This window comes from Micropterus dolomieu, linkage group LG02, assembly GCF_021292245.1.
Source record: "Micropterus dolomieu isolate WLL.071019.BEF.003 ecotype Adirondacks linkage group LG02, ASM2129224v1, whole genome shotgun sequence".
Taxonomy (NCBI): Eukaryota; Metazoa; Chordata; class Actinopteri; order Centrarchiformes; family Centrarchidae; genus Micropterus; species Micropterus dolomieu.
The window spans coordinates 997,866-1,021,893 of NC_060151.1; the positions used below are offsets into that span (position 1 = coordinate 997,866).

General features: G+C 43.8%; 1 protein-coding gene across 1 annotated transcript in view; it reads left to right on the forward strand.

Moving 5' to 3' along the window:
• The window catches only part of LOC123957452 (RNA binding protein fox-1 homolog 1-like), a 63,477-nt gene extending 40,556 nt beyond the window's left edge, over nucleotides 1–22,921 (forward strand). The window contains exons 4-5 of the mRNA XM_046030268.1: nucleotides 7,292–7,367; nucleotides 22,590–22,921. Of these exons, the coding sequence (XP_045886224.1) occupies nucleotides 7,292–7,367; nucleotides 22,590–22,712 (199 nt within the window). The 3' untranslated portion in view covers nucleotides 22,713–22,921. The remainder of the gene's footprint in view (nucleotides 1–7,291; nucleotides 7,368–22,589) is intronic.
• The last annotated feature ends 1,107 nt before the right edge of the window (nucleotides 22,922–24,028 follow it).

A 24,028-nucleotide genomic window follows, 5' to 3' on the forward strand; every position in this document is an offset into this window, starting at 1 on the left:
TTCAGAAAGTAAAACTAATAGATTCTAGAATCATTATGCATAAAGTGAACTATTTCAGGCCTTTTTAGGACCCGAGAACAAACCGTGCGAGATCCCTATTGAAAACTGTCGGGTTTTTTTCTGCAAAGTAACCTCAAGTTTGGGGGCCTAATCATACTCGAAAACTCACCAAACTTTGCACATAATTCAGACGCGGCGAAAAAATCCGTATTTCATGGGTTTCGCGCATGGGTATGGCAAAATGGCTCGCTAGCGCCCCGTACAGAGCAGCCCCCTGACAAAGTTTCAACTACATGTATGGAATTTCTGTGGCACATGTGTCATATCCAGACGTACAAAAAAGCCTCTTGTAGCGATGCCCGACACCCAACAGGAAGTCAGCCATTTTTGATATAATGGTTATTTTTGGCAATTTACACACTTTGTACTTTAACGAATTCCTCCTAGAGATTTAGTCCGATCAACTTCAAATTGTCACTGTGCAGTCTAAACCCATTAAAAGTTGTACAAACTTCAGTCACATCTGCACCAAATTTTATATGTAACAGTCCCGCCCTGAACACACCCATATACCAATATTCACTCAAAGTCATAGCGCCATCTGCTGGCAATAGGAAGTGACACGTTTTATGCTGTAATGTACTGCTCCTGAACTGTTCCAGAAAGCCCTGAACACATTGATTAAGCCATGTTGTAAAACTTGTCAGTTTGCCGTTAATGGCGTGGGGGTGGTGTGGCGGCAAATTTCCACGCTTCGCCATGACACAAGAAGTTGTTGTAACTTGATTGTACATGTTCAGATCTCTAACAAATTTTATAAGTTTATTAAGAGTCGTGCCCTGAACACATGTACATGCCGACATTCACCCACAATCAAAGCGCCACTTACTGGCAACAGGAAGTGACCTTTAACGAAGCAGCCCCCGTGGCACGTTTCACCTACATGTATGAAATTTCTATGGCACATGTATCATATCCAGACCTACCAAAAAGCCTCTTGGAGCGATGCTCTAAACCCAACAGAAAGTCATTTTGAATTTAATGGTAATTTTTGGATGATTTACACACTTGCTTTAACGAACTCCTCCTAGTGATTTAGTCCGAACAATTTGTGCTGTGCGGTCTAAAGCCATTGATGATTAAAAGTTGTACAAACGGTGAGTTTTCGTGGAACGGCGTGGCTTTGGTGTGGCTTCCAAAATCGATGATTTGTCATAAAACAGGAAGTTGTTGTAACTTCAGTCTACATGCTTACATCTGTCCCAGATTTGGAATGTACTATAAAAGTCCCAGCCTGAACACATCCACATGCCAATATTCAGTCAGAGCGCAACATCCTGGCAACAGGAAATGACACATTTTATGCTGTAATGTATTACTCCTAGCAAGTTGGACATATCAACTCCAAAACTGTCCCAGAAAACCCTTAACACATTGATGAAGCCATGTTGTAAAACTTGTAAGTTTGCAGTGGCATGGCGTGGCATGGTGTGGCGTGGCGGCGAAGTTAAAGAGGTTGTATTATGCTTTTTGGCTTTTTCCCTCTCCTTTATTGAGTTACATACCTTTTTTGTACATGTAATAGGTCATCCCTTTGACGTCACAGGGATGTCGTCTTTATTATTATTATTTCATTATATATTCATTTGTCACTGGGCAAGACGGGGACAGAAATGGGGATGGGATCACACACATCACACAAATAGACACCACAGAGAAAGTAAAGCACCTGCAAGAGAACGGGGATGGGAGATGGGGACAACAGGAAACAACAGATGAAAACATTAATTACAGAAAGCGAAGACACCTGCAGGAGAACAGGGAGGGGGGCTTGGAGGAAAGAAAGAAAGAAAAACAAGGGGGAGGGGGGGTCAACAGGTGACAAGCAGCCGGACAACAGCAATAGACAGCAGACATAAGAAAACAACTGAGGGAGAATGAGAAGGAGAAACAGTCCCAAGTGCAGCCAGATGATGATGGGCCCCCCTCAGCAGCCCCCCCAGACAGCCAAAACACTAGAAGCCCTGTGATGAGAGAGCCGGCAGGTGGCAGAGATGGGAGACCACACCTGCCAAAGAGGGCCCCCACGGGAAGAGGAGACAACGGATCCCAGGCCCAAGGACACGCCACCTGCCTCAGACATGAGCAGAAGCCAGAGGCCCCTGACCCGACCCAGGCCAGGCAAGGCGGACATCGACCCCATGGCGCCCCCAACGCCTCAGAGCTCTTGTGGCAGGAAAGGGGTCAATGAGACCCCTCTCACCTTCAACCCACCTCACCTGTGTAAATATATTCTATTGTGTTGGATGCATGTCATGGTTTGTGAAGTGTTGTAGGATGGAGTGGAGGTAATTTGTGTGGTAACTAAGGTGCAGTTAAAATTGGGGGCTAGTTGCGATACAGGCACCCCACAGCTGGCTGGCAGTGGAGCTTCCCAATGTGCCCTTCCCACACCACAAGCCCTCTATGTCTAATGTGTGATTAAAATTGAGGGGTGGCTAGTGTGGGAGGAAGGAGGGCAAGGCCACAATAAAGCTTCCCCACCCACCAAACACACCACAGCCTGCACACCCCCCAGGGTCCTAAGGGTGTATGTAGTGAGACATAACCAGAGGGAAGATGTGGAAAAAGTAATAGGGAGGCTAGGCTGGAATGGTCCACCCCATTGGCCCCTGCATTCAGTCCCGTCCCTAGGCAAGAGGACACCAGGTCTCTCCATTCCAGAGAACTACCAGCATTGCCAGTGCCCACCCACACGCCTCCACAAATCCCCAGGGCAGCTCAGCACAGCCCGAACCGAAGCCCACCAGGTCTTCACATATCTTCTGTTAGAACATTTGGACATGTGCACATAGCACATAGCACATAGCCACATGCATGTAACTATCAGAGATGTTACTTGAGCAGTTCAGGCAAGTGTTTGACTGCATAAGACCCATTCTGAACATCCTTTGTCCTGTATAGTGTGTTCTGTGGAGAGTTTTATACTGTATGAGTTGTAGATTGTGATTTTTAGTAATTCTAAAAGTATTTAAACATATTTGCATCCAGAAGTGGGCGGCACGGTGGTGCGGTGGTTAGCACTATTGCCTCACAGCGAGAAGGTCGTGGGTTCAAAACCCCGGTTCTGGCCTTTCTGTGTGGAGTTTGCATGTTCTCCCCATGTCTGCGTGGGTTCTCTCCAGGTGCTCTGGCTTCCTCCCACCATCCAAAAACATGCAGGCTAGGTTGATTGGTTACCCTAGATTGTCCTTAGGTGTGAGCGTGAGTGGTTGTTCGTCTATGTGTGGCCCTGCGATGGACTGGCGACCTGTCCAGGGTGTACCCCACCTTGCACCCAATGTCAGCTGGGATTGGCTCCAGCCCCCTGCGACCCTGTACGCAGGATAAGCGGTTGATGATGGATGGATGGATGGATGCGTCCAGAAGTTTTGGTCTGAACTAATGGACAGATTGAACCATCTGTTTTCAATAGTAACATGTTTATCTTTGATAATAGCTTTGGGGGCGAGAGTTTAAAAGAGTTTGTTATCATCAGAGGTAAACCTCAGTCCATTTTGTTATACTTAAATCTCGCCCAAATTATGGATTTTAACTGTTCATTTTCAAGAAAGTTACTATTGCTAATTCCATATTGTGCAGCTTGACCCTGGAATAGAATAAAGACACTGCCCTGAATGACATGCTCTAGATGTCTAATCCCTTCATTGTACCACAATGGGGAACTTAACGTTTTCTTATTGTGGAGGAATTGTTCCATATTGGAGTAAATGTGCGTGGGATAGGTGAAGACCTAGATATTTTGAGAAATTCCCACCAGGCTGCCAGGGAAGTGCTTATGTTAATGCTTTTAAAGCAGGTATGATGTTTGATACTGGAGCTGATGAATGGCATATCTGAAATTTTAATTTCCTTATAGAATGTTTTTTCTATATCCATCCATGAGTGGTCCAGTGTGCTTTGACAAATTGGTAGTTCTACCACCACAATCTTTTCCTTTTGGTAAGGTTTTTAAACTGATTCGTTGGGTTTATATTTCCATTAAGATTTAGAGATGTTTGATAGATAGATAGATAGATAGATAGATAGAGACTTTATTGTCATTGTATATAAAATACAATGAAATGCAGTTTAGAGCAAATCATTGAACTTAGCAGCTTTAAAATCACATATATACATAAATAAGCCATAATACATTAAAGCATACATTAAAGCAATATTAGCATAAAAACTAACTGGTCCAAAAATTAGATAAAGTACATTCAGTGTGTGTTAAATACACTTTGGCATCATTTTTATGGTGGCAATTCTTCCAATGAGGCGTCCATCGCACAAGGTCATCCTCTATTGATTTTAGTACAGGCGTGTAGTTGGGACAGCCAGATATTTAATGTTAACTGACTGCAGCAGTGTGGTAGATATACTCTGGAAATCACACATTACAGGTAAAACTATGGATTTACTCCAGTAAATGGAGTAGTGTCATTCTTCCCATGAGGGATTCAACGGAACCTCTGAGGACCTTGATTTCTGCAGTGAGCTCAACCACCTGTTTCTGGCTGAACTTCAGGGATTCCCACAAAGCCTGAAACACTTTGTGGAGAACTTCCACCATTTGGGCAACAAAGCTGGACAATTTCTTGTCTTTTGAGTCCAGGATGTCTGCGACGTCACCGCCTTGTGAGGAGATCTCTCCAGGTGAGTCTTAAGTGTGGTTTCTCTTGGCCTTCCCCATGACCACTCTGTGAAAACACTGGTCAATGTAGTTGTCAACTTCAAGGATCTTCCAAATACTCGTCTTCAAGGTCCTCCAGAGCTGTGGGATTGTTGCGATTTATTTATTAAATTGGCAGATTGTCTAATGAATGAAATGTTTGTTTAGCTGTGACCATTTCAACATTCCACAAGTCTCTCTTGAGATTAGACAAACTCTCACTGTGTCATATCTTTAGCTTCACAATATTGAAGAACAACTATAGCTCTGTCCCCCCGTGCAGATTCGAGGCGCTCTGATCACTGTATGCTTCATCTTCTCCCGACTTAAAGGCAGAAATTAAAATCTGCTAAGCCTGTGGGCAAGACTGTGAGGAGATGGACTAAAAGCTCAAAGCTGGAATTAAAGGCCTGCTTTGAATTTTCTGATCTGCATCTGATCTGATTTTTGATGCTGCAGCTACAGACTTGAACTGACACTGTTGTATCTTATATCAGCTTTTGTGTGTGCCAATGAAAACTTTCGGCACATACAGCACAGCAAGGAGGCCAAGGAGGAGGCCTGCAGAAGTGGGGACATAATCCTTTACAACCAGGCCTGCAGCCTGTTGCACCAGCTGTGTGTAAGTTCAAATGTAGCCTAGTTATCTTTACACCCTAACTACATCCTGAAAGACAGAAAGTAACAGGAAAGGCTGCTGAAAATCATGTTCATGATTGTGGACTTCAGAAGGACCCCCCCAACACTGCCTCTCATCACCATCCTTAACAGCACTGTGTCTGCTTTAGAAAACTTCATGTTGCTGTTGATCCACTTCTATGATGCAGTTTTCTGGTCTGTTCTCTGTACATCAATCACTTTCTGGTTTGAATCTGCCACCGAACACGACAGGAACAGACTACAATGGACAGTAAGGACTGCAGCATCACTGTGCCAACCTGCCCTCCATTCAGGACTTATACATGGAGTCAGGAAATGGTTAGGAAACATCCCTGCAAACCCACCACACCCTGGAAACCTGTTCCAACTTCTCCTCTCTGGTAGTCACTACATCAAATCAACAGATACAGAAGAACAGTTAATGAAGAGTTACTATAGTCTCAGAAAACAATCCTCTTGCAAAACCCCGAAAACACTAAATATCAACTATACTTACAAATCAGAATTTATTAAACATGTCACCATTTCAAATATAAATCTAAGCAAATATACCATATATATTGATATGTGTACATGCATACAATGTCACATCCCCCTTTGCGTGCCCACCTACTTCATGTTTATAAAGTAACCGTTTACATAAATTATTCAATATTTATTCCAGCACTTTTTGTTTACAATTTCAATTTACAGAAACATTATGACTTGTAGACATTATATGTTTTTGATTATTGTTGATTTTTGTATACACAGTTTTAGAATACCCCCATTTTTCTAGTTTGAATAGATATATATACACACAAACACACTGCCAGTCAAAAGTTTGGACACAAATTCGCATTCAAAAGTTTTTCTTTATCATTATTATTTTCTACATTGTATCATTAATAATGAAGACATCAAACCTATGAAAGAACCCATATAGGAAAAAAATTATGGTCCTAGTGCAAACCAGATGGGATGGCATGTTGCTGCAGAATGCTGTGGTAGCCATGCTGGAATTTTGTCAGTTTGTGAACAGTTTATATTGAGATATGTCTGCTACTTGATATCTCTGAAGCATTTACAGTATGTGAGCTCTAACCTGAGGTGTTGTTAATTTGCGGTTTCTAAAGCTGGTAACTCCAAAGAATTTATCCTCTGCAGCTTCCTTTCCTTTTGATGGTTTTCGCAACTGCACTTGAGGATACATTCAAGGTTCTGACTGACCTTCATGTCTCACCACAGTCCATCCTTACGATGGTATGTGGTTTCTCTTTACATAGTTATTGCCACAATAAGGATTAGAACAGTAGTCGAACAGGGCTATTCACTGTATAGAATTGTGTACCAACCCTACCTCTGCACTAGACAACTGATGGATTCAAACACATTAAGAAGTCAAGACATTCCACAAATTAACTCTGGTCACACCTGGTAATTGAAAACCCGTCCAGGTGACTATCTATTGAAGCTGATTGAGAGAACGTCGAGAGCGTGCAAAGCTGTCATCAAAGCAAAAGGTGGCTACTTTGAAAAATCTAAAATGTAGAACATATTCTGGTTTTACACTTTGTTTATTGCATAATTCCATACTGTAGGTGTTCTTTCATAGTTTTGATGTATTCTGTATTAATCTACAATTCAGAAAATAACAGAAATAAAGACAAACATTGAATGGGAAGGTGTGTCCAAACATTTGACTCTTACTGTATATAGTTATTCTATTATGTTGTATGTACATAATAATTAATTTTTTATGTTTCAGTTGTTCAGCTTAATTGTTCCTGTTTGAGCTGTATGTCTATTTATGTGTAAGTGCACTGAGAGCATTGAAAAATCAGAGTCAATTTCCTGCCTATAAAGCTGATTCTGAAGTTAATCAAGGAGGTACCAATTTAATTTAAATATCCTCTGTTATTTCATGTGTTTCCACAGTTACGGACGAGTATATGCTGCCGACCCCTACAACCACACACTCACTCCAGCAGCCACATACAGCGTTGGTGCCATGGTAAGACCACACATCTCTGTTCTCCATTCCAGGTCTTCTTTACATCATGCATCACCCCATTTCTCATTTGCAAAGTATCTAAAATATTTTTTTATATCTCCAAAAGTTTTAAAATTGAGTTTACCTTTTGTAGTGCATGTGCCTTATATATATATATATACCCATATATATATAATTTAAAACTGTATTTGGTGTACAGGTTTGAGTGGAGTGTGGTTTGTGTGGACCATTTCTCACATTTGGAGTATGGCAATTGCAACATAATCCTGATACTTTACAATTAACTGAGTTTTGGTGGCCATACTTCAAAATATTATATATACAAAATATTAAAAAGCTAAGAGAAGAGAAGCAGAGATGACACTAGAAAAGCAAATTATACCTGCCATATTAGTAAGATTACATCCAGTCAATTTATTGCACTGACAGAGGAAGTAAAATTCAATTCTATTCAATTTTATTTATATAGCACCAATTCATAACAAGAGTTATCTCATTGCACTTTTCATATAGAGCAGGTCTAAGCCGTACTTTTTGTAACAGTATTTACAGAGACTATTCCTCTACTATTCCCACCATGAGCATGCACTTGGCGACAAGACAGAAACCTTGAGCAGAACAGTAGCCCAGTAGTGTACAATTTTTGTACACTATTTCATCACTAAATCCATTTCTGAGAAGTTTTGAGGCGAGACATCAACTCTGTAGATTTTGAATATTGGTAGTGTTGATGACTACAGATGCAGCAAATGACTACACTGACTCAAATATAAAAAAGAGAGGTGAGGATAACCCAATGGCACACAATGACAGGAAGCAAAGTCACACAATACACACAAGGAAGGATATTTTCAAAATAAAACAGGAAATAAGTGTCTGCTTGTTGTGCTGAAGAGAGGAGCTTGTGCTCTCTGGCAGAGGCTAGACAGGGGTGAAACAGAAGTCCTCAGGCGGATGGCCTGAGTGCTGAACAGGAGGTCCAAAGGATGACCAGAAGGGCTGAGCACATCCGGAGGGGACAACAAGATAAAGGCCGGCATCAAAGGTGGAAACCTTCTGTAGGCCAAATGGCGATAGCGGTAGCACTCTGCAGGCTGGTGGCAAAGGCGGAACCCCTCTTGAGGCCAGCGACATAAAAAAAAAAAAGCCTACAGGGACAAAAATAATTGGGTAAAAAAAGAGTGTCAGCAGGTACAAACTCTTGTGGATGGACTTGTGAAAGAGGCAGAAAATTCTTCAATAAGGAGAAATCTAAAGTACCCTTTACAAGATCACCAAGCTCCTGAGTGGAAGCAACACCAAGCCCTCAACTCCTGCACTGGATAAATCTGGCAAGAAAATAACAACAGAACACCAGGAAGCAGCACACTAGGTTGAGTAGTTCTGAAATGTGCTTAATCAGCCAGAGCCTAATGAACCAGCCAACCCCTCACCTGCAGCTGATATCCTGAACATTGATGTCGGTGCTCCGCCTGTAGAGGAAGATGGAATCCATCCAAAGCCATGAATACTGGCAAAGTAGCAGGTATCAACTCCATCCATGTTGAGATGCTAATGCCTGACATCTTAACATCTCTCATCTACAAGGGCCCTGTCTACCCTTTTCAGGAATATATGGAATTTGAAGAAAATATTCCCAGTTATTTGTCCAAGGGCCTAATTGTCAAGATCCCCAGGAAAAAGAATACCTCTGGAGGTGGCGTGGGATCATGCTTATTTCCACCGCCTCAAAGTGTTCTGTAGAGTTTCCCTGGACAGAATTAACAGTGCCAGCAAACAGCAAACTCTGTGAAAAACAGGCTGGATTTTGGAAGGGCAGAGGTTGCACAGGTCAAAAGATCAAATCCTTGCTCTTTGTAACATTACAGAGCAATGCATTGAGTGGAATGTTCCATTGTTTGTTAATGTCATCAACCTCAGAAAGACATTTGACAGCATTCACCACAAACCTGTGGAAGATCCTGCTTAATTGGAAAGTTTTATGACCACTTTGAATGCAGTCTCATACTTAGCAATATCATCTCTGAGTGGTTCCCTGTACAATCTGGAGTACGCCAAGTCTCCATTCTTACCCCCATTCTCTGGATTGGATCAATAGAATTGTGCGAAGAAAAACTACTGACATATCAGAATCAGAATCAGAAGGCGCTTTATTGCCAAGCAGTGTTTTACACATACGAGGAATTTGCTGTGGTGATAAGGGGCTACACGTAGACAAATATCATAAACATATCATGATGCATCCAGTGGACCCTCTGTTATGTCTGAAAACGTTCAGTATTGTGTCCTGTTCGACTTTGTTATGATATGCACTGCGAGTGACAGGTTACTGTGCCTTTAAGACTTACAGCAGTCAAGAGGTTAAATGTAAGGTTTGCGGCAGTTGAGTAAACGCAACACGAACGAAGCTACACGGTGTCGTTATTGAGTCATACACAAACACATCATTTGGCAAATGAGGATGTCTGAACTCGTCTTACCACCACCGCCACCTTTCCTACCATTGCCTCGGGCAGGAGGGACAGCGAATCTTTGCCACGCTCACCTTATCGGATGACAAGTACGTCACAGCCACGGCAGCCTTGAAGGCTCACTTCAGCTCCGGAAGAAGCCGGCGGATGCACCGCTTTGAGTTCCGTCAGCGGACCCAAATGCCGGGTGAGACCGTTGCCCATTTTGTATCAGCATTACGTGAGCGGGCTAGACTTTGTGATTTTGGGGCTTTGGAGGATGGACTTATAGTCGACCAGTTAATAGAGAAAACGTCATGTCACCAGGTGAGGGAGAAACTTTTACTAGAGCCAGACTCCACGACGCTAGCGGACGCTTTAGTAATTGGAAAGCAGTTGGAAACGGCCCTGATCGAGGCGCGCAAGTTCGGCCGCGCTGTGCACGAGCCTGTGACATCATCACCACCGTCAGTTCAGCACACAGAGACTGCCGAGGCGGCTGACAGTGTGAGTGACAGTCTGGATGTACAGAGGGTGGACAGGTGGCCCAGGGAGAGTGGGCACAAGAGCTGTAGCAACTGTGGCTCCCCTAAACATGCAACTAGAGATCAGTCATGTCCTGCCCATGGGAAACGTTGTCGTAACTGTAACAAGTTGAACCATTTTGCACGCTGCTGTCGCTCCTCTCCTGCTTGCCCCGATACTGCTGCTGTTCCCATAAACACTGTACAGCCTTCGTTCAAACTCTGCACATGCCGTGTGGGCACAGCTCTCATTCCACTCCTTGTGGACACAGGGGCTAAAGTTTCAATCCTGAACAAATGCACATATGACCGCTTCTTCAGTCATGTGCCTCTGGCCCCTGTTAGGCTACGGCCATTTCCCCATCTCTACTCTGGGTGTGGCCCACCTCCCTGTCAGCTATGATCGACAATGTGTGCCTGACACTAAGTTCTGCATCACCCGGAAGGGAGCTAACATTATGGGCCTTGACTTGCCCTGGGCTTTACTGTGAGTGAAGCGAGGGGCCTGCATGTCCTGCAGGTCGCCGCATCCTGGCCTGACCGCTACCCACAACTGTTCAACGGGGTGGGCCGCATGCCTGGATTTGTACACCAGCCTACTGTTGATCTGTCAGCCCGCCCTGTGATCCAACCCCTACGGCGCATTCCCCTGGCTCTCCGTGATGCGGTGGAGGCCGAGCTGCACCGCCTGGTGGGGGCGGACGTCATAGAGCCCGTCGACGCCTCGCCATGGGTGTCTAACCTGGTGATAGCCAAGAGGAGGGGGGGTGGACTGCGACTTTGTGTTGACCTCACAGATGTAAACAAAGCCATCGTTCCTGATAAGTACCCCCTACCTACGGCTGAGGAGCTCACTAGCCATTTCCATGGCTCCACTGTTTTCAGTAAGATGGACTTACGTAACGGCTACCTGCAGGTGCCTGCTACCTGCAGGCACCAGCTAGCATGGACCTTACAGCGTTTGTCACGCACGTGGGGGTTTTCAGATTTAAACGCATGGCGTTTGGACTTTCATCAGCCCCAAGTTGTTTTCAGAAGACTATGTCACTCATACTGGCTGGTATCCAGGGTGTCTCCATCTACCTGGATGATGTGGTGGTGCATGCGCCCTCCACCGCGCTGCATGATGATCGCCTGCAGCAGGTCTTCCAGCGTTTCGAACAGCATGGGGTCACACTGAACTCTGAGAAATGCATGTTCGGGGTTGAGGAAGTTGAGTTCCTGGGCTTCCGGCTCTCGAAGAAGGGCATCGCCCCGATTATGTACACTGACGCCATTCTGTCCCTGCCAGACCCGTGGCGTTAGGCGCTGTGCTCTCTCAGACTCAAGAGGGGGTGGAACGCCCGGTGGTTTTCGCTTCACAGGCACTTACTCCAGCAGAGCAGAAGTATTCAGTGGGGGAGAGGGAGGCCCTGGCCTGCCTGTGGGCGTGTGAACGCTGGCATGTTTACCTCTACGGGAGGCCCTTCACCATCCGCACAGAACACCAAGCGCTGACGGCACTGCTGGCGACTCAAGGCTCGGGGCACAGGCCCATGAGACTGCTGAGGTGGGCTGACAGGCTGAACCAGTACAATTTCAGTCTGGAGTTTATGCCTGGGCGGGCCAACACGGTGGCCGACCTCCTGTCTAGAGCTGTGTCGGTGACGAAGGAGACGGGTAGAGTGACACCAGACACAGAGAGCGACGAAGACTGGGTCCACATCCTGCACGGGCCCCTCAGTTCAGTAGTCACTCTGGCAGAGCTGCAGCAGGCCTCAGCAGCTGATGAGGTCCTCACAACTCTCCGTACCTACGTCCAGGACGGCTGGCCTGCCAAAGTGGATGACAGGCTGCTCCCCTATTACCGTTTCCGCAATGAGCTCTCCTGCTGGGGGGCAGGGTGCCTGGCCTGTGGCCACCGTGCAATCATTCCGGAGTGTCTCAGGTCCAGAGTACTACACATGGCGCATGAGGGGCACCTGGGGGTGGTCAAGGTGAAGCAGTGCTGCCGTGACACAGTGTGGTGGCCCCACACAGATGTTGAGGAGCTGGTACATAACTGCACTTTCTGCCTCCTGAGTGGGAAAACTGGTCAGCCAGCCACAGCCCCTCTCACCCCGACATTTGGCCGTCGTCACCCTGGGAACATATTCAGGTCGACCTCTGTGGTGAACTTCACGGGGCACCTGCTCACGCTCGCTACCTGCTGGTTGTGCAAGGTTGTGTAAGGTTTGCGGCAGTTGAGTAAACGCAACACGAACGAAGCTACACTGTGTCGTTATTGAGTCCTACTCAAACACAACACCCTCTCTAGCTAGCTTGAAGATCCTGACTTTGCTGATGATCTTTCTGTCCTTTCCACAAATGTTATTTAAAAATGCATTTAAAAGAGAGTGAAGTAAGTACAGTTAAATTCCTTGTATTTGCACACTTGTCTGACAAGGTTTTAGTACATTCACATATCCAGCACATTGTGCACCACCAAAAAAGTGCAAGAGAGGAGTTGCTGTATTAAAGGCAAAAAGTAAAAACCAGATAACTCCATAACTTTGACCAGTTAGCACTCATGACTAGGGCTGCAACTAATTACTATTTTAATAGTCGATCATTCTATCAATTATTGAAAATAATAATAGACTATTCGGATTATGTATTGAAAAATTACACAATGCCTCTCATTTAGCTAACAACCTTTAAATACACTTAACTTGAGGTTGTTTAAGGCATGTGCTAATTAACAGTCAAGACAATAAAATTAATACTGCTTTCAAAAATGAATTTTTTAATTAACTTTTCTGCTGCAATAACAGAAAGTTCCAATGAAATCAAGTCCCTTCATTGACCAAACAGGTACACTGTAAGAAACAACAGTGTGTGCAGCGCTGTGCGAGCCCTCAACTGAGCAGCTGATCTGCTGTCTAGTGACAGAGCAGCTTACACACCTGACAAACTGACACTATATTTGTATACAAAGAAAGGAATAACATCATCCATTACATTTGCCAAATTTACAAGAAGGGACCAGTGATAACGATTTTGAAGTAAATAGCGTTTCACAAAGTGTATACAGTTTCCCCTAACTCAACCACTCACAAAACTCCATGATTTCTTTAAGGAACTCTGGGGCACCCTCACGCACGAACTGTATTTTTAATTTAATAAAATTTTTTAGAAAGTATGAAATTGTCTGGTGTTGTGTAATCTTGTGCACTCGGCAGCAACACTTTTCCAGCTGTAAACGTCCCCATGTATTGTTTATGATTGTAAAGTTAGATCTGGAAAGTGAACAAGATCGTTTTAAAACCACTGGGGTGGTGGTGATGTCACAATGGATAACACAGGCCGGCCAAAGCCCCGACCACCACTTCACCTAGTGACAGAATGGTGGGACACCCCTGAGAAGGTCGCTGGACCAATAGGGGCTTGGCCTGACCATTAACACCTGGACTGCCCTGACTTCTCTCTGGAACGTCAGGCACTGCCAGTCTATGTTCCCCCTCTACACCCAGTAGTCACTAGATCCTCACTTTTCAGATCCTCGCACTTGCGAGCTGGATCCCAAGAAGGAGCCCGACATATCCAAGAGATAGAAACGCACAAACGGGCACAGTAAGGGCCAAGATGCCATTGTGCCGATCTCTTAGACACACACCCTGCTGAAAAGGGTCATAGACACTTCCACTCTTCTGAGTGGAATGTGCACACACCGCTAAGGGTGGGTCTGTTCCCGCCCGTGTACGGGCTTGGGAGATTCACTCACAAAGCCAGCTGGCCAGGCTCTTCTTGGACAGGGTTTTACCAATGCACTATCACTGAAACAGACGAACAGCTGACCAGTGCATCGAATGGGGGCTTTACATAGGAGCCTAGCACACATGGGCACAACAGATGCACTCTCACCTCCCTGCACCCTAAGTGGGGTAGGGGGGGTAGAAAGCATCCAGATTTATTGTCCTGGACCTGAACATGCTCCTTATGTTCTTAAGAACAAAGGAGGTGTGTTGTCTCAATCAGGCTGCACTGTGGACACCAAGATCCAGCATGCAGCTGGGGTACATAGCTCACTCACTTTCTTAGCAGAGGTGAGAGCAAGGCGCAGGGCTGTTCAAGAGATAGCAGGACTGCTCCAGGGGCTCATAAGGTGCAGCTATTAGAGCCACCAACACAAGCAGCAAGTCCTACTGAGGCGCTGAGAGACACGACAACGGTCGCTGTCTTCTCACACCCTGCAGAAAGCGCATCACGAGGGAGTGGGTGAAGACTATCCTGTCACCAAACCTCCTGTGACAGGAGAGATAGCTGCAGCGCGACAGCCCCTTCTCCATCAGACCTTCCAGGAAAGAGAAAACGGATCCCACCGAAAAGATAGGCAGATCCGTCTCCCTCTCAGTGCATCAACGCTGAAAGCCCAACCACTTAGCTTCACAGCAAGACGTGGTGGAGACTGCCCGCCATTTGGATGGTCTGTGCGACCTCAGCGGTTAGACCAGCCTGAGTCTGCCTCTCCACAATTTGAGGAGAAAAACCTAGAGAGGGTGGTCCAACACCAGCATTGTGCATATGAACCCTCAACCTTGAGACAGAGGCCCCCAGACCATAGGTACAGGCCAGGGCTCTGTCACTGTAGGTTGCGTCACTTCTATCAGAATGATGAACGACCTCACCTAACTGGAGGGATGAGATGGGGTGGGGGGGAACACAAACAGCAGCCCTTCTGGCAATGGCGCGTGTGTAACGCGTCCATCCCAAAGGGTGGGCTGTCCTGTGGCTGAATTGAGAACCACAGCGGGCAGTGGGTGTTGGCAAACAGATCCACCTCCGCCCTGTCTTTTGATGTATGCGCTGGAGGAAATGCACCACCAAACTACAAACACAGCTTGGAGTGGATTGTGGATGTGTGGTGTGTGGCCCCTTCGGCTCTCGTCGGGAGCCACAACACTCACTGCACTCCCCTGGCAGGTCCCTCCCCATCCAGTGAGAGATGCTCACTGGATGAAGACACCCTGCCGAGCAGCACCCATGCAGCCAAACATTGAGAGACCCCCAGAATCACAGATACTCCTGCACTAGAGTTGAAAGGGGGCAAGGGATTTAAAAGAGTTCACTGATTCAGCCAATCTAATTTCCTCGGGTAGATTGTGCCAGAGCCTTGGGGCTCTAACTGCAGTTTGCAAAGGCTCTGTTCCTTCTCGATTTCAGCCAGGTCTCTGAACAAAGAAAGCATTATAATGAAAATAAAATTGGTCCCAAGACCGACCCCTGTGGCACACCGTACTTCACAGCAGAGTAAGGACACGTAAAATTATTCAAAGATACACAGAACCTCCTATCCGACAGATAAAAAACTGTCTCCCCAGGAGTACAAGCACTGAGCACATGCCATCAAAAGATCATTGGTAACTTTAAGCAATACAGTGTCAGTGCTATGGTACTTCCTGAAGCCCAACTAAAACTTTTCAAATATGTTATTTGTTTCCAATGTATAGAGAAGCTGCTAGGACAAATTTTTTTTCCAAAATTTTAGCAATAAAAGGTAACTTGGAAATTGGGCTATAATTTTCAGGGAAGGAGATGTCCTGTCCAGGTTTTTTTAACAGTGGGTTCACACACGCAGCAGGACACAGCCACTGGATAAAGAACTATTAAAAACAGAAAGCAAGCAGGGTTTTCCATGACTCTTAGTAAAAACTATTTCTGTATCACATCAAGAGGGCTAGAAGAAACTCTCATATGTGATACCGTATCTACAAGTTCAGTAAAAGCAATGGGATAAAGCTGGTTAAAAAGCTGGTTCAAATTGTCATGCGGTGGGTAAGGAAAATCTGAGTAAGTGGCACTGGATGTGACAGAAGCCCGAATTGACTCCACCTTTTCAATAAAATACGATAAATACACTCCACAGTCAGCATTACTTTCAGCTGGGGCGCTAGTTGGGGCTGGACTTACCAGCAGATCAACAGTCTGAAATAAAAACCTTGGGTTGTGGTGGTGGACAGAGATAAGTTCTGAAAAATAGTTTGTTCTGGCATCCTTAACCATTCAATTATAACCCTGTCTTCCCAGCGGTGAGCCTCAAAGCGGCCTCTGCGTTGTGTTAGGTGAAGTGTACCAGTGCAGGAAGGACAGACAGGGAATGGGACACCCAGTGGTGGTAGAGGCAGAGCAAACTCTCCCTGTTTATTGGCTTTTGAAACACAGACAAGACACTTGCTGACTCATGAATCTATAACAAAAATAAAATACACTTCAGCTGCCATATTCCAAAGCTAGTTATAATTTAAACAGCCACAAAAAACTTCTATCCTGTTTAGCAATGCTCAATAAAGCTAGCTCGCCCAAACCACAAAATTAACTGCAGGGACATCCTTACAACATTAAACTTACAGAATGGGTCCTATCAGTTACATAATCACACTGGGAACAGGTGTGCTGCATAAGTTTATAACACAGACATTAATATTAACGGTATTAAAGTGTTTCAATAGCCCTCCTTACCTTGTGAAACACAAAACAGAAACTTAACCTCGGTGGATGCGGGTCAATAAGGCTCAAGACGATGGCAAAGCAAACAACAGAAACCAGAATTCTTTTACCCATGTTCTGCTTTCCTATATTCCCTTTTTAAGCTGCAAGTACTGTCATTGAGCCAAGGCTGCTTTTTTTCTCTGGCCTTAGACTTAACTTTAAGGGGTGCTGTAATATTTAATAAAAGGAAAAGCAGATCGCAGTGAAATTATCAACCAGACTGTTGATATTGTTGAATACTCAGACAAGTGAGGGCTTTGAGGTCCAAAGTGTGACCACAATTATGTGTTTGACCATTTACATTTTGTCTGAAGTTAAAAGAATTTGTGAGATTTAAAAACTCAGAGGCACAACTATTGGTGGAGTCATCCACATGGATGATAATATCACCACAAAGAACCACTTTGTCATATTTTAAAACAAGAGTAAATAAAAATTCTGGGAGTTCTGTTAAAAAGCTGCTGTGGTTTTGGAGGGCGATAAACAGTAGCGAATGTGACTGGGTTTAGACTTCCAAGCTTAAAGTCAGAGCTTCAGGGAATAAAAATGTTTCACAGGGTACTTTGTGACACTTTTCTTTCTTCTTTGTCTTCACTTTTGGGAAGCTTTTCTTAAAAACACTCACAAGGCCCCCACCATGACCACTGACCCTGGACTGATTAAAATAATGCGGGAGAAACAGTTCAGAAATTTGGCTATGATCATTAGTTTGAAGCCATGTTTCTGTTAAAAACATAAAATCTAAATGTGCAGATAAAATGAAGTCATTTAGAATAAAAGTCTTATTGGAGAAAGATCTCACATTAAAAAGGGCCATTTTAAGTGCATTTCTACAGGTCGCTACAGTTGGCGGCTTTGCTCAAATCTCTACAAGATTATTAATTTTCCAATGTGTCCTATATGGATTTTGGTTGCCATAACTGTGCATTGCGATTACCGGAATATGGGATGTCCATGAGATGGCACTAGCAGGCGGTGGCTTTATACACCAGTGGGTGGTGGTGGTGAGCGGTATGGACTGTGTTAATAGGTATGTTTACTTAACATAAAATAAGGAATGCTGGTTAGAAATTGTGTCTGACTTTCGCCAGCGCTGCAAAACGTCACCATGTCACATGACATTTAAACCTTGCTGGAGCGAGGCGGCTGCAGGCTCCGAGTCCGGTGGCCGCAGTTGCTTTTCTCTGGCTGCACAAAGTTGGAACCACACTCGGTATTTTTCTTTGCACATGCCGCAAGATCAGTCATTGATCTCAGCTCACAGTAGTCCGTTCACTGACCAGTGATGGGTCCAGGTTTGCTACGGGGATAGAATGTCATGCACATTTGGCAGCGGGAAAATGTTTGCAGCCAGGACAGGAGCACCCCAATGACTAGGGTGAATACCATCTCTGTTAAAAAACGGTGCACGCTTCCAGAAAGGGTTGAAATTCTCATTTAAGACATATTGCGTGAGGAGCATACTGACTGAAGCCATGTGTTAGACCAAGCAGCCTGCTAAAACACCCTACACCATGCTGGTAAGAGGGGATCAGTCCAGAGATAAAAACAGCTTTGTTGCAGTCTTTGAGTGACTTAAAAAGAATGATAAAATACCCCTTTAAAACTTTGGACTCTTAGCGGTATCATTAGAGCCAACATGGATGACAACATTTCTGATGTGCGGATGTTTACTCAGAAGAGACAGGATTTTATAGCAGTAAGTGGTAGCCGTTTTGGATTTAATATTCCTGACTACGGAGTCACCGATGATCAGCGTTCACAGAACAAGCGGCGGTGTCCTACGGGCTGGAACGTAGTGATGGGCCGTGTTGTTGGGACCGAGCCCGTGCCCCCTTAAGTTCGGTGGCCTGAACCGGCAAGCTGGTTACCAGGTAAGGAGTGAATTACACTCTGCCAGGTCATGAAAGGGGTGCATGTTGGTGAGAGTGGCAATCAACATGAGAGACAGATGGCTTGGAGCAACATGGAGACAAGAGGCCATCAGACTGTGGAGTCCTACAAATCCTGGATGGAGAATTGAAGTGAAGGGGAACACACGGGGAGCTTCCTACTATGTATGGCCTTAAGGACAGTAGTCCATGGCTCCTTGCGGCTAGGAGTGGAGCTAACTGTGGGCTTAGCTCCCAGCTGGATCCAGTGGTCTGTGACCTTGGCCATGAGGACATCCAGGCATGGGAAAGTTGAATCCAGTTCACCGGCTGTTTTGGTGGTAACGACGACAGTTACCATGGAAGCGAAGAACCTTTCTTCTTCTTGTAGTTGGTACAAGATGGATATTCTAACTTCTAGTTCAGAGATTGTGTGGGTCAGGCGGAGGCAGCTGCCGCATCCAGATGGTGAGGTAAGTGGGGCCATGGTTACGTTATACCTGAATAATGTCTGTGCACCCGCAGCTCGGCTCTAACACCGGGACAATAACAGCCCGGTTACGTCCACCGAAATCACAGCACTGTCCTGCTAAAACTCTGAGCTAACTGCTAACAGCTTCAAACTTTTAGTCTTATTGCTGGGAAGTTAGCCGAACACGTCCTCACGTCTCATTAGCAGGAGAGGTAAACAGAAGTCACTCAGCAGAGAGGAGTGTGTGTGCAAGCTGGTAAAAGCTGCTATAGGTCCCACTCCTACCTAACAGCAAAATAACCCTGATCTTTTTAGCAAATTTTTACAGTTTAAAAATAATTTTAGAGTCCTGCTGTTGTTTTAAAACTGCATCTGTCTCTATTTGTCCTGTAGACAGATACTATGTAAGACACATTACAGCATACATAAAGGTTAAAACAGCAGAATAAACTAAACCTAAAGGGTAGAAAAGCAAATTTAAATGGCTTACTGTGGCTCTGTGCACCTGCATTATGTAGGCAGATTCAAAACAAAATAAAAAAACTTATAAAATAAATGGATCAAATACTCATTACTACAACAATGCTGACTGAGATCAAGAGCAAAATAACATGATCAGGGTAACCCTTTTTGTGACTAAGCAAAAGACTCTTAGACTTTCCAAAAAGAAATGACCCCCTGACCCCTTCGCCTGTGGTAGAATAACAAACTGGCATACCAGCCAGTTTGTTATTCTACCCATTAAGGTTGGGGCTGATAGCATTTTATAGAATCTGAACTGAGTAATAATTCTGCTAATGGGGTTTGAATGCTTTCAAATCATTTATCGAATCTAATTACGTTTTGTTGGCAATATTTGCAAACAAAACGATCTGTAAATATAGTGTGTAAGCTAACCCATAGCTACAATGTAAAAATAAGATGAGCAGCAAAAATATTAAATGTTTAGTAAATGTATGTTAACAGACAAAAGCTGGGGGCCGGATCTGAAATGGAACAAGCTGTCCAACCACACCATCACTATCTTAATATCTTTCTGCTATGTTCAGCAATGGACACACAAAATGGGAATTCTGTAAAAAAAAAAAAAAAAAAAAAAAGTCTTTGTGAGATAGCCATCTGATTTGTCTTAATCAGACTTAGGACTGTAACCAGGGTTTAGAAATTGGTGAGGTCTATATTGTTTTGTTTCTTTTAATATAGTTTATTTACATTAATTCTACCAAAATTACACTTACACACAACCAATGTCACAATACAGTCACACAAACTAATGATCTATAATGAAATACATAGGCCTGCTGGCAAAAAAACTTTTTATGAAAGCTGAATTTTGCCATCTTCTTCTGTGTGTGTGTGTGTGTGTGTGTGTGTGTGTGTTATGGTCTTTCTACCCACTGCTTGACTCACTAAAATTGCTTACAATAACAGCGTCAGACGTCAGACACGCAAGCTGTGATCAGGTAGTTCTAACAGGGAAATCTTGGTATACTAATCTTCACAACATGCATTAGGCTAAATGTATCTGAAATGTAGCCTACAACTGTCATCACAGGACTGTACTGTTGGAATGACGTGCAGACTACATAATGGGACCACAATGGAAATAAGCTGTCTCTGGCTTTATTGTGTTTTTGTCCTTTTGATGGTATCTGTAGCTGGGGCATCTCTCGTTGGAGGTGCCACTTTTATATTTACAATTAATAAAGTAGCTCAGTCAATCAATCAATAGGCACTAATGTTACTATGACAACATAAAATACAGCTGGTTAGTGCTGAATGCAGAGGACGGTCTGGTTGATATTACAGCCAACCGGAAATTCACAAAACATATTTATCGCCCAAAACTCTGCCCGCAAACAGCAATGCTCTCAGATATTGCGGGCAAAATGTTTTCATGTGATTCATTGAGTATGGACGCTGATGGGGAAACCGTTTTTCAACTTGAAATGAAGGTTGCGACTGTAATCAGTGCGTCCACATGGTTCTAAAGACTTCATTTAAGTTGATCACGCTATCAGTGGTTTTTTTATTAATAGGCTATAAACTACATACAATTACAAAGGCCCAGACCTTGTGACCTCATAACTTATTACAGCCATGCTCAGCTGCTACCATAGTATCTTACCGCTAGATTTTAGCTAGGGAGCACTTTTCACAAAAAAACCTATAAATGTGCACCATAGCCTTGATTTGTCTTATTCTGACTGCCAGAGCCTTATAATGAGAAATGTCAATTTTATCTCCCACACCCCTGAGACCTCTGTTGTGATGTGATGTGGCGCTATGTAAATAAAATTGAGCTGAATTGAAATTAAATTGTGACCAATTCAATGAATAGAATGTGTCCAATGAATAGACTTTCCCACGGTCACTTTTTCTTAAAATTAGTCTTGATTTATTTGCTAGCAACTATTTATATGTAACATTTCGCCAACTGCTCTCCACAACACTCCTCTATAGTGCTTTCCTTTCTCACGCCATTCTCTTCTTTAGTTGCTGTGCATGAGCTTTTCTGCAGTGCTGACATCTCCTCACTTAAACTTAATTGAATTTGTCTGTACCGCTAACGGCAGTCCAAATGACACATTAATCCTGCCTGTAAAAGGTGATGAATGTCTTCATGCCTAGGCAGCCCAGTCCATGTTAGTTATTATATTTCTAATTTGGTGGATACCACCTCACCCCACACTCCCTGGTAATGAAATAATTAGTCATTTTGATAATTAAATCCCTCCTGGTGCTGTAGCCACAGGGAGGAGGTGAAGGAGGAAAGAAGTGAGTAGGGAAGCTGGGCAGACTGGAGGTAAGGACTAGTTGGTAGCAAACGCCCTCCAAATGGAACAAAAATCTAGGATCAGCTACTGTGTAATTAATCACTAAACTATGTTACGACGGTTTGCAAACCAAAGGAAATTAAATAAATAAGGTTTGTTAAGTGTTAATACAAAACACCAAGAAGTCTTGTTAAAACATTTAAACACTTTTTATTCCTTCTGCTACATGCTACAAACTAAAGGTTTTATTTCAACTTGGGTTATATTTTGTTGTTTCTATCAGTTATGATAGCATTGTGCATGGCTAACACTTATCAGTAGATGTAGTAAGATGAGCCATTCACATAGCTGTTCGCATGTACCTCTGGCATTAAGTGTCTCACTGTGCTTGCTGCATGATGGTTGCTCCAGTCATTGGTCTTTTCATCCCCCATGAGTTTGCACTGGAATTACGGTAATGTAATGTTAAAACTCCTGTTTGTGCAAGACTACGGGGGGTTAATGGGGGTTTATAGGTGTATGTGTTTCTCCATGCCTTTGTGTATCTGTGCCATTGAATATGGTTTTTTTTTTCATTCTCTTGTGGGTGTATATGTCTGTGCGCGCATGTGTGTGTTGCAGAATGGGTTTGCCCCGCTGACAGATGCCAAAACTCGGAGCCACGCAGACGACGTGGGGCTAGTGCTGTCCTCTCTCCAGGCTAGCATATACCGGGGAGGCTACAGTCGCTTCGCACCCTATTAGCAACACCTCAAACCTTCCAACCGGACAGAAAGAAAGTGTGTGTGCGTGTGAGTGTGTAAGCGAATGAGAATGAAAGAACGAGTATCAGATGAAAGATGTTACTGAGGCCTGGGTATTGCAATACATGCATTTTGTGCATCATTTCAGCATGTCCTAACACAGAAGTACAAAAAAGAAGAATAAAATGACAGCTGAAATTTTTCATCTTATACCTCAGATATTTTGTGCTGTGTATTTTGATATTGTGGTTTTTTAAGTTCTAAAGATTTAAACCTAGAATATCAGCTTTAGAGGTTTTTCCATGGTACTAATTGAGAGCTGCTAATAATGATTAGGAAACAAAGGAAATATTTATCAGATTCAAATTGTTAGGGCTTGTATTGAACTCCAACCCTGTAAGATAGGTCAAAGTCACACTTTGGGGTTTTTATGTTTTGTAAGAGTGTTAAAGTGACTATGCTAGTCAAGTGTTGTTGTTTACTTCTCTCAGCTTGCTTTGGCACTTCCTCTGTCAGTTTAGCAATGATACCTTTTTTACCTTTGGTTCGGGAGGAAGTAAAGAAGGCTTGGAGAACATGGAGATACACAAAAAGTTCAACTCTGAACTTTTGAGGGCAGGTAAAGCTGAGAGCAGCCATGATTGCTATTTTTACACCCATAATTGCGAGGTCTCAACTTTTTTATCTTGTTACCTTGAGAACAAACTTTACATGTGGCTGCAAGTTTACTTTCAGATCCTTCAAATTATTTTGCCCAACCAAGATAATAATCTTTCTCCAAGACACGATCCTTTGTTGCATCTGTCTGCATAATCATGACATCTGCATGTTCTGCAGCCCAATTTCATCCATTCAATCTATCCGCCTCTGCTTGCGAGTCAAAGCAGGCTGAGAGCTGCCGCTGTAGTTATGTTAACTATGACAACTAACTTTTGCAGTGCAATATCTAGAAGCAAGTAAACTTGGACCCAAGTTGTTCTAAAGCAGGGCAATCCATTGAAACAGCTGGTCGCAAGTAGTTTTTTGACTGATTACTGCTGATGACTTAATGCTGATGTAACAACTGATCTTATGAGTTGTGTATAAGCTCATGGTGATAGACAGATATCTCTTTTTACCAGCTCACTGCACAAATATTTACCACCAAAACATTGCCATTAATATTAAGCAAAATACAATTATCTTACGATGATGGGGTAATTAAGTTGTGATCTCTAGATAAAATAACACCACAACAACAAAAATTAGCAATCACAGCTGCAATGTAGTTAAGTTATCCTTTTAGGGAGAGAATGGTGTCAGTCAACACATTATTCA